Below are 18,154 nucleotides of genomic sequence, written 5' to 3' on the forward strand. Positions count from 1 at the left end.
AAAGAAACTTAAAAAACTGAATCTTACTTGAAGCATTTGGATCGTGGCGAGGTTTGTAGCTTTGAGAATCTTTGAGCATATTCTCCTTAGTATTTGATTGATAGATGCTTTTGAATGGTTTACAGAATGGTTTCATATTAGTTTGAGATAAAGCAATTGGGACTGTGCCATGAGCCCCTATTCCAGCTTGAAAACACCTGCCACTGCTGAAGTCATCTGCTGAAATTACACCCATCACTTCAATTTCTTTTCCTCCAACCATCAGTGTTTGGCCTTCACCAAGACTGTCCAGCTCTTTAGATTTATATCCAGTACCTAAAAGAATATAAAAATTTAGCAATTAGGACAACACAGCAAATACTACTTCCTTAATATCAGTACTCATCTGCAGGAAGGAAAAACAAAACTGTCAACAGGTATTTGATTCTTAAGCATTTGAATTGTTACACATATGAACTCATAAAGCCTTTCCCTCCTTAACAGAGTTTGACATTTCAGTGGTAATAATCACAATTAGATACCAGAACATCTAAGCAAATATTCTATCATCATCAACCACAATCAGTTCTACAGAGTGTCAAATATCCATTTAAGGGAATTTACAAAAACCAGACCCATATCATAAAAACTAGCGGCTTGCCTTAGTTTTAAACTTTCTTAAAACTAATGACCATTCTAGGTCCTTTTTCCTTCCTTTCACGCTCTGACATGAACACCACTAGCCCCTCTTGCTGTTGATATAGACAGAATAGTCTACCCTTAAAATAATTCCAAAATCAGCTTTTTACAATTAAGGACTCATATGCATCTGAAATCTTTACTTCTACATATGCTCTGAAACATATATGCCTGATTTTTGCCAGGATTTATCAATCAACTGAATAGTTCGCTCATTAAAAACACATCAGGGAGCTGATGAATTTTTCTATGCCCCCTTCAGGACTCTATCAGGTGGGTATTTTCAGAGCAGCTACCACATACTATTAGTCTCATTACAAATTACAGTGTCATCTGACACTTTCTTTTAATATAAAGATGTAGGAAAGAACGGTGGTTCCTTCTTCTAAATAGCATTCTAGTGGTTGAAACTCTCACATAAGAAACGGGAGACATATATAGTTTCTTTTCTTAGCTCAGGGAGGTCAAAGCCACATCTTTACCTCAAAATTAGAAACAGGAGCGTTCTTTACCCCAGTCTTGAATTCGTGCCATTTTGAATAAACAGGCTTGGATCCTTAGTTGGGCCAAAAATATAAAAAGTATGACTGTGTAGACCAGCAGTTAAAGCACTCACCTGTAAAAGAGGCAAAACTCCCCAAGGTTTTACACATATTTTATCCAACAAACAGTACATATAAAGACTACTGGAGCTGTTTGCAAAGCTCAGGTCTCCCACTTCTAGGAATGTGCCTTTCTCAAAGGGTTGGAAGGTGAAGATCTGGATTTGAATTCTCTTAAGAGAATAAATTTACTGCCGTGTTTCACAGTCTAAGCAAGTGCTGAAAAATAGTCTGGCCAAAAGGGAAAGGGAGATATTTTTCTTCCCCTCACCTAAATGTATGCCAAAAGCACACAGTGATCCTGGTTTGGTTCTTGAAAGACGAATACTTGCTTTCATGAAAGAGCTGAAGATGTCAGAACACAAGAGAATGCATGTGCCTTCCTAAATGAGGTGCCTGGAGAGGGCATTTATGACCTCTCCTTTGCTCCGCATTTCTGTTTTCTGTTACTGCCTCTACATTGCTTCAAGCTGAGCATACTGAATACAGGTGTATCCCTGTGCAGGATCTTTTGGATTACAGTCTGAAGGGTATAATTCTAAAACAGCACAGGCTTTAAGGGTAGATGGGAACTTAGGAAAGGCAAAAAACAAACCTACAAAGCTCAAATGTTTACGCAGCTGCCAGAAATAATAACTAATTCTATAACATACAGCAAATTACAAGAGAGCACTTCCTAAATTCTTCATAATCCATTTTTAAGGAATTAGGACATTTGCAGAGAAGAAAAGCAAGATGTTCTGCTGACTCGAAAACAAGCTACAGCCTGTGCTGGTTTTAGGTTCCGATGCCCCTTCTTAGATCCAGCCCTGATATGTCTAAGTGAAAAAAGAAAAATCTTCCTTTGCCCTTTTCTTCCCATTTAAAAATAATAATCCTGGATGCTCATTCACATTCACTGTAGCCTTCCCAGTATTAAATGCAATTTTGGAGGTAAGCACCACTACCGGACCTTTCCTTTTCACTCAATGGGCTTGTAGAATAATTGCAGAAATTTAATACTTACGCCGCTTAAATTGGTCAATTTATGATTTTCTTCGAATCAACAACCATTGAAAGCAACTCTGAATGGGCAAGTCTGCACCAATGACATTGGTATCATTGTGCTCCCTAACACCATCAAACACAGCAAAAAGACTTTTACCAGTGAAAATCAGAATATACATATTTCTATTGTGTTTTCTGCTAATTCAAGAAGACAGGACTTGAAAAAAAACACATGAACAACAGGGTGGTGGCTGTTGCATTCCAGGCATTACTCTCTCTCTCTCTGTTTTTCAAAAACAAGCAAGTCTGTACATATATTGCTTTGCTATAAATAAATTCAAATTAACTGCTAAGTCGCAGACTGATTTGCAAATCAAAACTGCCCACTCCTAACAGGGCTCACAATGTCATGATTGTAACAAAAGAGCAGAGAGGCCACCTCAGCCCTAAAATTAATCAAATTTTGTTTTGTAGCAACATTGTCCAATCCTACTCCCTTACAAAATATCTTTGGCTCAGTTAAGCAAAGTTAATTCTTGCTTTGCTTTCAGCAAAAAAATATTGCTTCAAGTTGACTGCAGCCTATAGTTTGCAAGTCTTATTTTTAACTCTGATATCAACCCAAACTGTGTCTTACAGCAGCAGCTGCTGCTAAAACTACAAAACTAAAAATTGCTACACAGTTGACTTTGGCTTGGCCGGAAAATGTTGCTGTTTGCTTGTCTTTCTGACAAAGATAATATTTTTAGCTGTTTGACTGGCTGAAAAGCACAGATCCAACCTCTGACATTCCCACTTGCCATCCTACTGACTGGTATATCTACAAGGAACTTACCTCTATATTTTCCCTTAATTTTAACACTTTCTCCAATGCATTATGTGAGCAACAACAATCAACTACTCATCCCTCATTTGGCATCTCTGCTGAATTAGTACAGCCATTCATTTCCAGATCCTCTCCTTGGAACAGCATTTGGTGTTTCTGTGATTAATGTTATTCAGCCTGCCCCAGCCTCCCCCATGCATCTGCCTTAGATGTAAGAAATATAAAGCCTTCTTGCTGTCTCCCACTGCCCCCCCCCACCCCCAACCTTACTTTTTTTCATCCTGTGGTCGACATTGGTATGGAGAACTCTAAATTATCTAAAGAGCTGGGTCTCCGTTATTCAAAGCACAGTAATTTTAAGCCAGCTGTTCACTTACACAAGTATGCAAATCCACAGTACCTCTTCCAATGTCTTTGCCTTCCATATCTTTCAATATTACTGACTTTCCTTTTGTAATAAGAACAGCATCGCCTTCCCACTTCTTGTGTTTTTTCTTTGATGCCTTACACCACACAACACTGAAATATTTCACAAGGCAGTCAGGCTCCTCCTGAGCCGCTTCTTCCTTTGCTGTCCCTGACGTTGGCAAATACGGTGCATCTAAAAGGGAAATAAAATAACAAAGAATATCTCAGGTTCTCTTGACGAAGAGTACAGTCATTTGCATTTCAAACAAATCAAGGACAATCTATGCATTTCATCTTATATAAACAAAGTGGTGTACTCCCTGTCCTGGGCTGCTTATGGTAGGTTTGGACTGAGACAGAACAGCACATAAGGACTCATCCTGAAATAGGAACCATTAAATTGTTTTGGAAAGTATGCACTTCCAGGAAAAGCACATTACTTCGTGCGTAAGTGAGCTCCTGATTTGACCTACATACAAGCCGTTGAGAGTGGAGAAAGAATAAAAGGAAAGGCTGGAAAAAAAAACAAAAGGGAAATGACCATAGGAGAAAATGAAAACAGGGTCCTGGTGAGATGGTGCTGGGCAATGTTCTGGAAGCAAGGACAGGAACACAGAACTCAGGAAAGGGATCAAAGGAGGCCAGTAACTAGATCTGGAGCTGAAGTCATTGGTACTAAGTGCTAGAATAACCATTATTGTAATAATGCAAAAGATTATTTCAACTCCTTTACTTATTCCCTTTAAAAAGAAGTAATTGTGCAAATCTTGAAACAGACCATCTCTTGACTTTACAGCAACTCAAATGTCACTAGGCTTAGATTGATTCAGATTTGTCAGCAGTTACCTAATTACAAGTGTCACAGATGTAAATATTAATAGGAAACATTTAGGTTAATAAGGTTAAGAAATCATAATAGAACAGACAGCATTTGATTATAATATCAATTAAGAATAAACACATGCTTTCAAGAGTTAGCGATCTGACATAAGTAATGGTAGATAAGTCCCCAGCACTACCTAAAGGAATATCTGTAGCATTCCTTTTCAGCACATGCACAGCTTCAAAGGGAGAATCAGACTAATTTTCATTAAAATACTCTTGCATGCTGGTTAAAGGCTTAAATAGGTTTGCTCCTTTGATTCCATCTGGGATTCAACACTACACAAATCTGTTACAAAAAAAAGCGCTTATGCCACAGACTAACCTTTTCAAAACTTCCAAGCGTGCTGGTATTCAAAGGGGAAGCGGCAAGAGTAAACTTTTGCTCACAATAATGGTCCAATAAAAAGGCAACTTTATCACTTCCACAGCAAGTCTACATATTCTTAAAATTGCAAAACCCTTGTAAGTTACATGCCTAAAACAAGTGCAATCTTTCAGATTAGAATTTACTAAAAAGGTAAATGCTATATTTGTTGAATGGAATTTCTTCCCAAAGCTCTCTAAAAGTTTTACTGCCTGTATAGGACTCTATGCTAACACAGTGCCTGACATAGACAGGATTTTCCATAGGTGGAGGTTTCTTCAGGGCATTAGCCAATATCTGCAGTCCTTCATGCGACAGATGCCCCCCACCTCCAAGCGGTAACAGAGCAGCTACTGAACGCTGGCACACCGCAGAAGCATGAGAAAACAGAACAGAGCATTTTGAAATGTAGGGGATTCGTTGTAGATGAAAACTGGGAAATGAGCCAGAGAGCAAGAACAAACCCTTGCAGTTTTGCAAAAAGCTACAAGGGCTCTATTGGATCTTCAGTAACCACAAGTGATAAGATCTAGAGAAGCGAAGGCAGAGGAAGGAAGAGAGAAAACCCGTACATTGCTAAAAATACAAAAGACTAATTTTATTCTATATTGAGTTTCTAATTGTAAACTGATTTCAACAAGACAAATACAAGATTGTTTTCTCTGCTTTTCAAACTGGTTCTCTTAGTTTAATCAGCAACTTCTTTCCTCATATTAAGAGTTCAAGTAACTGTTATTGCAAGAACTGAAGATTTCATTGCAGAAATTTCTTCTTCTCTCTTGAAGGATGGCCATCCATAAACAAACGACTACCTCCTTGTCTCCTCCGCTGACCTCCCACACGAGTTTGGTGACCCCCAAGATCTCTTTTATGGTCATTGCTCTTTTACTCAGGGAGTCCTGTGTGCTGTTATCTTATCATTTTTGTTTGTATTCAGCATCGCACCTATTTAACTCCAAAGATCTATTCCAGTGCAATAGCAAAATATCCAAATTTGATAAATACAGTGTCAGGAACTTTTCAGGAATTGAAATGAGACTGGTATGTTACACGCAGGGACTAAGTTCAGCGTTTGATGCAGGGGTACAGAGAGCAATGGTTTCTACAGTAAAACCCTTGCTGCTCACTGACTGTAGACAGTACCTTAAATAGAGCTGGGTTTGCTGAAACTCTGGAAGAGAAACTGCATTTGTAAATTCTGAGCTCTGCTGTTAATCAGTTTGGACTGAAAATAATAAGTAACAGGAACTATGTGTACACCACAGTATGAGAAAGATCAGGAAATCATGCCCACTCACTTCTCTCACAAACAGCAAACCGCCCAGCCTTGGAGTGCGGTTTTCTTAACCATGAAGAAACTCTAGCAAGTGGCATGAATTTCCTCCTAGAACGAAAGGCTTGGGAACTTTAAAGACATGGCTAATAAGGCTTTGAAAAGCTTCCACAAATAAAAAAGCTTTCTCTCTCTGGTTGAGAAAGCAAGGGCTTAAGTTTCAAGATATAAACCATAGTCTAGTTGATATGAGGAAAAGTTTCATCAGCCTCAGGAAGGTGATGATTTACAGAAAGCGGGACAGGATCCAGGAGGGGGGGCAGGGAGCCTTCCAATGGCAAACTAGTTTAACCTGTTTCTAATTAGCAGGATTCAGAGAAAATGCATTGATTAAGTGCATTAGGTTACTCCCAATGCACCGACAAAGCAGCTGCACTATGAAAGACTACATAAAGTAACTCCAATGTGCATTCTCAGTAGACTCTACGCCGTAGCTTGCAGCACTGTAAGTACGCATTACCATAAGGAGTGCGGCATGCTCCAGTGAGCAGGGCACCAGATACCTCGGCCTGAGGTGTGGTTTAATGGATGGCTTAACCCCATCCAACTGCAGGCTGCTGCCAAGGCCCACGAGCTCACCTTTTCTTCCCTCTCCCCCTCTGCTTCTCATCCACCAGCTGCAGGAACGCCAGCTCAGTGAATCCCATCAGCAACAACACAGGGAAGGGATATGTGCGGTTTGGAACAAGGAGACAGGAAGCTGGCCCTTTTTTTTGTGGCAGCTACTGTAAGGTTGAGGTGATTTTGAAACCATGAGACCTGTCAAGTTACGCAACACCTCCGAACTTCCATGTTGTAAGTGTGTATGGAATGACGTGTTCCTGTGTGATATGATCTAGGTGATCCTGCTCCGGCAGGGGGATTGGACTAGATGATCTTTCGAGGTCCCCTCCCATCCCTAACATTCTGTGATTCTGTGATGGGTTTCCCCTCAACCCGCTCTGAATCTTCTAAATAAAAAGCACCATCGCAATGCAAAAATTCCAGTTTAAAGAAGACAACTTTGATTCAAGTTGAGCTCTATAGCGCTAAGGAATAATTAAAAAAGAGAGGGAGGCAGAGCAAAAAAGACTGGACTGAGGTAAAAGGAGATTTGGGCTTTGAATGAATCACAGCCAAAACTCGATGACAGTGCTCTGCTGCAGCCTCTACAGCCACTCTGCATGCATGCCATTGATCTCCTCCGCACAGCCAGCATCATCTCTGTCTTCTGAGCAGAGGAAGTAATCAAGAAGTTCCTTAATCAAATTAATCCATATCATTTAGAGAACAGATGTTTACATAGTAGTTAAATGTCTTGTTCCATAGGAAAGATCTGTATGTTAAACACTCCTAAGATATCCAAGGAATATTTAAATATGACACAGAGATAGCATCATCCTTCATTTGCAAAGCAATTTCAGTCTAATGATAAGCTTAATACTAACCTAACATGTAAAAGTATATTAGTGTGCCTCAAAGATTGAAAAAATATGTAATAACTCTTCTCATAGCACTTCTATGAGACTTTTATGAGTGCAACCAGCAAGAGTCGAGCTGACTTGCCCTAAAACCATAGGAATCAATGACAGCTGGGATTACACCTCAGAGATGCTTGTTTACAACCCAGTGCTTTGTACCCCTCTTTCAAACACAAAACACATATGTAATTCATCTCGCACATATAGTGTTAGCAAACTCACCTAAAGACTGATATTTCAAGTAGGAATATTTTCTTGAAAAAACACATCTTTTTTTACATTCAAAATTATTTTTAAACAAAAATGCAAATGATCAAAATTTTTTAATATTTTTAAACATCTGTGTCAAAGTCACTTTATATACACATCTTTCATCAGAAACTCCAATCAAACTAGCCTCTAGATTGCTGAACATGCATTACTATGGGGATCTCCATTAGTAGATCTTATTTTACACAGCTGATAACTTTGCCAGGCCTTCATCAGTCCATACGACATGCTCCACGCTAGCTGTCTCAGTTTAAGCACACATATTCACACACATGCACAATGTCCATAAAAACTTTCAGCGAAAGAAAAATCACTGTGAGAACAAAAATCACAGATTAATGCAGTTTTAGTCACAATAAACTATTATTACTTGTAGAAGTTCTAGTAACTCAGTACTCTGGAGAAGAATCTAAAAATCTGGGGAGAAGATAGTACTGCTTTTTTCTTTTGGCTGGGGTAAAACTTTTTCCATTCCTGAAAGCTAAAAGCTCTTGGAAATAAATGCAGTTTGCACATTCTCTGCAGCTTAATTTCCTGAGGATTACACACTGGACATGCTCTAACTGAGGCAGAGAATAGCTTTCTCTGTAGTCACAGCTCTCACTGCTCAGACCAAAGCTGGGTCTCTTCCAAGCTTGCCAGCAGGGAATTTCTCCTGGTCCCTCTCCTTTGGAGACATGATCTCCCCTCCTGACACCAACCAGGGAAAGATGGCAGAGGGGACAAGCACCAGCTACAAGGAAGAGCAATTTGGGAGAAGAAGTGTGAAAAGAAAGACTGCTGCTGGAAAGGAAGGCTGATGTTAAACCAGTAGAAAACTGACAACTGGGTAAAAGACCATAAGTCAGCGCTGGAATCAGAGCACACCAGGGAAAGGCTAGAAACAAAGCAGGGAGTAAAAATAGTCGGAAGACAACAGATTATTTTAGAAGGGATGGGGAAAATAACTGGGGCAGACTGGGACTGGAGTCCAGTATAAGAGTCAAACAGCAGGGAGAGAATAGGGATTTTCTGAGCAGGAACTGGAGCAAGAAAAACTTACTGCCCCTCATCTCTGTGCCTCAAAATTCAAGGTTCACTAAAAAACATATGGCTGGAAGCCATCAAGGGAAATCAAGAGAAGACTTGGGAGGAAAAAATGAGAGCAGGAGCCGATTAGACAGTGACAGGGAAAATAAAAGTGAAAAGTGACAGTGGAAGAAACCAACTAAGGACAACACGGCATTGCAACATAAAAGATGTCAAACAGGTGAGCCCAGAAGGGCACTCGGAGCAACCCAGCCTTCTGGTAAACAGGGCCCACTCCTCTCCCCCCATCCTTCTAGTTTAACTTTTTCCCTAATTCAAATTTTAAGACTACCAAGGTAGTCTTAAAGCTAGTCAACATAAAACTACTATAATTGTTACACTGTTCCATATAATTTTACAGAAAGGGATTCAGCAGCTACTCTCCATGTGGGTAGGGCTGGGGGAGGAGAGCAAAGGGAGATTTAGGTGCAACGTAAGAGATGGAGGCAATTAAGCTTTTGAACTGGATCCATTTGGCTGATCGTACCCTGCGAGACAAACCCAAATAAATTCTGAGTTTAGGACTGGTGGAGGGCCCAGAACTGGGCAAATAATTTCAAGAGGACAAGTCCATGAAGGCAAAGCAGGAGCTGAAGCTTGGATCATCATATCCTTTTCCCCCAAGTCCCTTTGGTACTTTCTGCTCTTCAACCTGAAACATTTTCAGCCTTTCAGTTTCTTTGCTGTCAGCAAACACGTGCAAAACTCACTGGGCAAAACGCTGCATGGCACTATATTAACAGTCTATGCTGAATTCAGTGACCTCCTAATGCAGTCATTCACTTTGTTATCCCAAAGGGTAAAGATAAGAGTTTCAACATTGCCTGTCTTACATAGATGAAAACATCAAATTATATGGAATAATCTGTTTAGAAATGTTAATTTGCTCTAAAAGCCAAAAGATTAACATCTACAACCCCACGGTACAAAAGTACACCACACCCCTACCCTATCCCCCAAACCCCAGCTTCCACTAAGTGCATAGTTTTAAGGTTGTGAAGTCGAGCAAAGTTTGGAGATGTCAAAAATAAGACTGTTCCAGTGACCTGATCTGCCCCGTCGTGCGTATGCATTAATGATAAAGTCATTACAGAAAACATGCTGCACTACACTGCTGTGGGACCTCTTGCTCATTCAGTGCAGAGAACTGAACTGCTGCTCCACAGTGGCAGGAAAAAGAGGCTGTTGCTGCCTACACAATCTCTCAGCTGCTTTGTTGCGAACTGCAAAAGGCATGTGATGAAGAAGGCCAAGACTGCAAGGACAGAAAGTCCACTCTTGTGGTTAGATAAGCCAAATAGTGCCTTAGAGAACTGGATTTTACTTACATGTCTTCTAGAGTTCCTCTGTGGTGTAAGGGAACCTCATTTAACCCCAACTTTTCAGCAGTAATCATTTGTCTGCGTGCCTGACTTGTGATTCAGTCTCATTTGTAGTAATAGTGAATGCTCACGGGTGCAAATGGAAGTTGTGGTTTGGAAAGATTAACTGTACAGTATACTAAAGCACAGAGATAATGCACTTCTAGCTGATTCAGTCTGCACCTTCAGTAATAACGGGGCTTTTTGGTTTTATTTTCTCTGTGCCTCAACTCCTTCATTATCTCCTAGAAAGTGGAGATTATACCAACCTCTTATCTCACAAGGATGTTGTGAAATGTAATTACATCTGTGAAGCACTCAGACACTATCATGATGGACACCAGTGAAAAAAAAAAACATTCGCTAATTAATTCAAAATAGTTTGAATAGTGTGCTGAAAACAAGGTATAAGTCTGCAACTGAACAAAGAGGTGGAAAGAAAATACTGAACAGTGGCTCATTAAGTGGACACAGCCCATTCTGTCAACTGAAACTGACAAGTAAGCCTACAGAAATATAATCCATAATCATGTAATTAATGACTATACCCAGGTTATGCGTATTTGCAAGGTTTTGAGTACTTGAGTTTGTAACCTTAATTTCCTTTTCAAATAGGAACCGTCTATATACAATAATAGAGGTGGTAGATGTACTTAATTTGAACAAGTAGGAACAATCCTCTCATCATCGTTTAATGAAACATTTACCTCTTAAGGGTATCAACTGCAGAGGAGGGCTGAGAGCGTATACTTTCAAAATTACAGCTCCATGATAGAAAACTATTCTTCCTAAACCTCTCAACTGTCTAAATCTCCCAACTGACTCCAGCTTCCACTGTAAAAATTTAATGAACTAAGCTGAAAGCTTCTGTCAAGTCCACAGAAATAGATATGCAAGTCCTATTATCAAAGGAAAAAGCAGCATCACTGAGAATTCTGAAAGGCTGCAGGCATCATTCGGTGCAGTGAGTCAGATCAGCTCGGTAAAACATTGGAACCAGTCAAATGCCATCCAAGTTGACTATTTACTACAGTTCTTAATGTTGCCATCCCTACCAAAAGTTGTTTTGATTAATTCGTCAAGTAAAGGCTCTTTTACTTCAAAAAATAAATGGAGAAGTCATGACAGAAAGCAACATCTATACTGGAGTTCTGTAAATATTGGAAGTGACTGCAATAAATGAAAGTCTAAATGGGATATAAGTGGAAAAATTCCAAATATTTAAATTACCAAAAAATCCAAATTACTAAGAAATAGTTATTAGACTATTACACAGTCACAGGCTAATTGTAGCCATCTCAAAAAGCAGTCAATTTGTGAAGCAGCTTGCAGACATGTAAAAGGTACACAGCTAAATCCATATGTGGTACTTTGAAAATATCTAGTTTGGCATTCTCATAAGCATTTGCTATTACTTCCACTGTTTTTTTATTAAAAATAAAACCATATTTCTGTGCTGTACAAAATCCTTGTTCCTAAAATGCAAAGACTTTTAGATCTGTAACAAAAAGCAAGCAGGCAGAAAGCTATTTATTAAGATTGCGTATCCTTTATATTAACAACTGTTTTAGCACATGTTGGAAGGAAAAACATTTTTAATGTACTGTTGTGCTTGTTAATGGCCATCTTTGATTTCCCCGGATTATAATAAAGAGTTCTTAAAATAAAAATAATCAATAAAACTTATGCCCACTGTCATAAGCATGAAACACAATATATTCCTATCCTGAATTATTTAAACAAGACCGTTTAAAATTTATGACATTACCCTGGAAAGAGGCACACAAAGGATGAGTCATAGTTTTGAGAATTTTCATGTGTTATGCAGCAATGATTACTTGCAGAGTGGCTGACGAAATATTTGGAAAGGGAAAGAGTAATCTTTCCAAATCAAGTTACATAACTTTGATGTACATAAATGTAATCCATTCAGTAGTCCAAGCAGAAAAGTAATATTTATGGCCCAAGCACAAAAACCTAGAGCTCTAGTTATAATTCTTACTAGGAAAGCAAACCTGGAAGAGGGAAGAGGAGGGAGGAGGGAAGAGGAGAAATTCATCTTTGTGGAGGTAAGCGATGCCTACTGTGCTGCCTTTGCTGGTTCTAGATGTAAGAAAATGGAATACAACTTAAACTGCATAGAAATTCCAATGCAAATTAGTAAGATGATTCCATGTAGGGAGCCGTAAATTCAGGATGGCTTTAACAGAGTCTACTTTGTGTCAACCCTGCCTATTTTTGGTCCTGAGCTGACCGCTTATAAAAGGAAACGCTAGAAGACATGGAGCTGTGGCAGCTTTCCATCAGCAGCCTGGGTCCACTTGCTATTCCCAAAGGACTGCTTTGACCCTTGACGTCGCTTGAAAGCCTCTGCAGCACACACAACTTTTCTTATCAACTTACTGTATGCATATCTCATTGGGTATGTATGTGTGTGTGTGTATGTCCATATGTACAAGTGCATACTCATCAGAGAAGGATGAGATTTTTAAAAAGATCAAATTTATCTCTACTATATTTCATCTGAAAACAATCTTTACGGATGCCCACTATATCTTCAGAGCTAAACTATCTGAAACTCTCAAAATATATTTAACTTCTGGACTGTTGAAAAAAATCTGTAGTACCATCCTGGAAGCTGACTGAGGAATCGTGTATTTTCAAAACTCAACTACAGCAAATTATCACATACAACTATATAACATAACTTCTTCAGAAAGGACCAAATTTTATCTAGTAGAAATAATTATAACGATCAACAATGGCTAAATTCCCTAAACAGGCTTAATTCAGCCCTCACCTGCACACACACTATGCAGTACTCTGAAGCACAGAGCTACAAGCCATATTTTCCAGGCTATTGCTGGTCTTGAACTTTTTGCAAGATCTGGGCCATTACCTATCCAGCTGTATAGTCCAAGAGCTTTGAAATCCTTACAGCCCTGAAAGAAAGGCAGTTGTGCTCAAGATCCTTGCCGTCATCTGTCACCCTCTCTGGATCTAAACCACGTGGCTTCCTCACTAAGGCTGCCTGGCCAACTAGCAGCAAGAGGAAGGACACATTTTCTTGCTTTCATTCAAGGTGTTCACAGCTGAGAAATCACTGTTACGCTCTCAAACAGTGCAGCGTGCCCAGGTTCGACAGACTCTCCTAAGAATTCAGTTAGGGACTACACCTGAAGTATGAACTTGTACTGAAAATGACCAAATTCTGTGTTTGCCAATGACTTATGAATCAGACAAATTTGAGTGAGGTTTTATAGGAATGGCCAAAGACCAGCTTGGTGCCAAATTTCAAGTACTTTTTCAAAGGCACAAAGAAACTAGAATACCACAAAGGGAAGATCATAAAAATTCAATACATTCAAACCTGCATATTCTCTCTTCAATCTGGTTCACAGAAAAAAGCTCAGCTACTTCAAAAAGACATAAACAAACACAAATACCTGTCTAGAACACACACATTACAGCCCCAGAGGAGGTAACCCTGCATAAAGTGGCTTAGCCAAACTGCTAGTTGATGCTACCAATATCACCTGGAAGTCCATCATGATGTACATCCTACTGCCAAAGTTTCCTTACAATGCAAAACAGTGCAAACATTACCTGGGTGGAACTTGCTGAGTTTACAAGTCAAAAATAATGGGGTTTGGCTTACATGTGCAGCCTTGAGTGAATGCCATATTATGGCAGAATGTATCAACAGTAATAGTAATGTTATACACACTCAGTTTTACTTCTGTATTTCTGGTGCATGTCACACAAACATTTCTAGACTTCACAGAATGGTATTCTTAACAGTATCAACAAGTGGGCTAAGTAAAATTTATCTGAAAACTGCTGCAGCATTATGATAAATTACTTACTTTCACATGACATCTTCAGTGATTAATAACAGATATGACTCGAGACTACTGCAACAGATTTTATCTGATACAATAGAGGAAATAAATAACATTGTAGTAACTAACCACAGGCAGTCCAAAATCCCTTCTCCCAATACCCAAACTAGATAAAGATTTTGTTCTATTGTTTCACTGTTAAATTAAAGCAAAAATAAAATCTGTAATTTATAAATTGATTTACTTATTTCAAGCATGCAGAAAGTTCTGAGCTTTAAAAGCAGACATTTTTTGAGAAAGCATTAGCAATATAGACAAGGATCATACAAAGACATAACAAGTAAGCAAATGGCGACACACAGAATAACGTAAACAAAGTGACTGAGCCTGAACCAAACTGGGTCCTAACATCAACTGAGTATGGAAGGGCACCATAATCCAGACGAATTATTTCTTAGCTGACATTTATGTTAAATTATGCTAATTATTGTGATTATGCTAACTGTAGATGAAAATTGAGAGCCAACAGGAAACGGCCAGGAAACAATGACTTTTTTTTTTTAAATTCCATTAGCATACATAAAATACAAAAAATTAAGCAGGATTTTTCAAGTCTGCCGTTTTGCTAGCCAGCAAATAGAAGTCATAAATCATGTGGAGTAACTGCTGATTAATTATTCAATGAAAATTATATTATATTCTTCTTGTGTGAATAATACAGTGTCAAACAAGGTGTTATGTTCACTCAGAGATGTTCGGGTACATCAACAAATAGTTCTGTAACCACTAGGATATAATAGTGTGAAATCCCATAGCACGGAAGAAAGGCAGGGACAGTGGGGAATGCCAATGCCTGCAGCTTTCCTTGGGTTCTCTGACCATTATCCAGCCCCTCTTACACAGGAATCACAAGCGAGGTTTTCAACTCATTTAGCACTGAATAACTGTACGTTTTACAAGAAAGAATTCACAAAGACTAATTTTGTTAGCTACTCTTCAGTAAAACTTCAGTAAATTGTATCTTTATAAAGGAGGAAACTTTGCCCAGACTAATTGGATGCCATTTAAGAGCAACCATCACTACACAGGCAACTTGGCCAACATCAAGGTGAACGCTTTCATTTTTAGCAGAGATAAAACACAGAAACATAGGCCACAGAATGACTGAAATTTAGTCATGTGTCACACACCCAGCTAACAGACTATTATTTTAACTACTGTAAAGAGCACACTTTTTTTAAATCTAAGACTTAAGACAATGAGATGTTTCAAATTATTTAAGACCTGGATATTTAAAAACAGAATAAAAGCATGACTTGTTAGGAATCTACACGGAGAAGCTACATTTCATGTCTTTTTAAATCTTGAGAAATGCTGAAAGGCATTCTTTTTAAAGGCTTCTCTTTATTTTCATGTGCAAAATAGAAAAGCAATCAACATGCCAGCAGAACAACACTTGTATCATCTTCACGAGTAACCTTTTTATGATTTTATCAAAGTTAAAATTCATACGGAACCATCCTAAAGTACTTTAAAATAAGATACAAGAAATTTTAAAAGACAGCTTAGCCAGCCAGCCTGAGTACCACAATCCCCCATTTGCTCCTCCCACTTAGAAACAACTCTCTCATAATTATAAGCAACTTAATGGCTTTGCCTATTGGAAATCCAGTGGACACAAAGTCTGCCCAAAGATCGCGTGCAAGCTCTAGTCTGAAGGAAAAAAATCCCAAGCCAGAAAATATGTAGAACTATAAATGAACGGAAGGAATTGAAGCTAGTGAGGTGGAAGATGTTAGAAAACAGGAGTATGACAAGGAAGATCAGCTATAAGTAATCTTTCCTGGTCTTGGAGTACATCTCTCTCCTACCATGTTTACCTGATAAGAATTCTGACCTAAGGCAAGAACATCATCTGAGATAATTCCACAGGAGTCGAAAGTTTGAGGGGGAAGCAGGGAGGGACAAAAAAAAGCAAGATAATTAGGGAGCAGCCAACAAAATTACAGACTGATCATTACACAATTACTCAGACAGATGAAGTTACAAAAGATGTTATCACAATTATCACAAAGTTATCACAGTTACAGGTTTTTACTCTAAGCCCAAACGTAAGTCCATTAGATGTTGGGAATTAAATTAATCCTGAAGCCTGTTTATTTCAGTTATCTCAGCAGAAGGACATGAACATATGGTAGAAATTTGTCCTTGCCTAAAATTACTCTACTTGTACTAGGTACATTATAAACATGCAGACAGGGAATGGCGCTGGCAGATGTAGTGAAGGGAATAAGAGGATAAGAACAGGGGTGAAGGAGGGAAAGGCTTCCTACCATCCCTTTCACACATACTAATGAAATATCATTTGCTGGAACAGTAAAAATTCATAGTATTTTAAGGTCCAGAAGGACTAGCCACAGCTGCGGTGCATGTACCCACATTAGGAATACATGGAAAAAAAAAAAACAGGAACAGGCACTGAGAAGTGAGAAGTCTGACTCAGACAGATAACCTGATACTGTAAAGCAGATGTGGAGTGAGAAAAAAATGCAGATCCACCAGCACAGAGAGGTATAAAATATAGTCAGCACTATACTGCACTGACAGAGCAATATAATGTCACTGAAGGAGGAAACATTTCTGTAGTGAAAGGATATACATATCATGTCACTGTAAGGAAACAAGCAAGTACCCTGGGGACTCAAGAGATGTCTCCCCCCAACCCCAAGCTCCCCAAAAACCAAAAGAAACACAACTGAGAACAAAGGAAACAAGAAGCACGAGAGACCTCCAAACTAGAGGTGGTGCCTACAGATAAGAATGAAAGGCCTTCCACTAAGAAATGAGACAAAGCCAGAACAACCAAACGTGGAATAACACTGATTATATGGAGACAGTTCAGCCCAGGTCGATGTATTTTATTTCTTTATTCATTTGCACCCTACCCTTCCAATATCTTTGCTCTACCCAGTGTCCTATTTTTGCATCTACTTTGCCTGTCAGTTCAGAAAGGATTGAAAGCTTTCAAAGACTGGAAATTCCTCTGGTTCTAGTCCTCGAAATAAAAATACCATGCCAATAGAAACCCTGGAGAAAGCTCTTCATCTAACTCATGGAGAATGGAGAATTCAACAGAAAATATTCTAAAGTCTCTAGAGCATTTTGGTGGCCAACATAAGAGTAGCCATAATTCAAAAGCACTGCAAGATGATGAGCCATATGAGAAGTATTTTCTTAACTATTAAAAACTTGTTAATTTGCATAATATGTAAGGACAGAAACAACAAACAGAAATTAATTCCTTACCACTGGAAACCAGAATTCTGATTTTCAACTGAAAGGATAAGATCGGGCATTTCCAAAGAGGATTCAGTGCTGTTTCCCATTTCTGAGAAGTAGAACAAATAAAATCCTTATTTATTTATTAAAGCAAATATTTTGACTCTTGTAAACTCAAAGAAGTGAGTATCTCATTGAAGTGTTTCCAGCTACACAAAACCAGATCGTTGTCCTTGAACTGAAAAATACAGCAGAAAGCCAAGGACTGTACAGAAACAGAGGCCACTTATTCAGGCATCATCATTTTCAGCGCATGCAAAGATTCCCAACAGAACAAACACTTACAGTGCTCTCTTCTCTAGAAAACAACTGGAAAAGTATTGGGGAACTCCATATTGACAACATCTGTTTTCACTGTCTGCATTTTTCCTCAGTTTGTAAACAAAAGACTTGCTTCCTCTACTCTTCCCACCTGCAACCTGTTAAAGTTATCCTGGGCACCGACAGTCAAGATTATTTCTCTCGTATCACTAGCATAAAATTTTAACTACAATTCTTTAAGCTCCACTAGCCTCTCAATTAAACTTACATGCTTCCAGCCTTCAGTTTTTAATAAGCATTTATCCCTGTGGCTACAAAGGTAACCTGATTCACTCAGATGACCGACAAGGAGGTGCGAGGCTTACCTCATTCAGAGTCTGCTGATGCAGAGCAGTGCCCCATGCTCGCATGCTGAGGTTCTGTGGGAATGGAGAAAGAAGCAAATTTGGGAAAACAGTGGTGACAGGAGC

General features: G+C 38.9%; 1 protein-coding gene across 1 annotated transcript in view; it reads right to left on the reverse strand.

Annotated features, from left to right (window-relative positions):
• The window catches only part of RAD54B (RAD54 homolog B), a 65,695-nt gene that overhangs the window by 20,579 nt on the left and 26,962 nt on the right, over positions 1-18,154 (reverse strand). The window contains exons 4-5 of the mRNA XM_068396175.1: positions 3,494-3,694; positions 28-315 (exon numbers count right to left, since the gene is read on the reverse strand). Of these exons, the coding sequence (XP_068252276.1) occupies positions 28-315; positions 3,494-3,694 (489 nt within the window). The remainder of the gene's footprint in view (positions 1-27; positions 316-3,493; positions 3,695-18,154) is intronic.

Source organism: Nyctibius grandis, chromosome 3, assembly GCF_013368605.1.
Source record: "Nyctibius grandis isolate bNycGra1 chromosome 3, bNycGra1.pri, whole genome shotgun sequence".
NCBI lineage: Eukaryota > Metazoa > Chordata > Aves > Nyctibiiformes > Nyctibiidae > Nyctibius > Nyctibius grandis.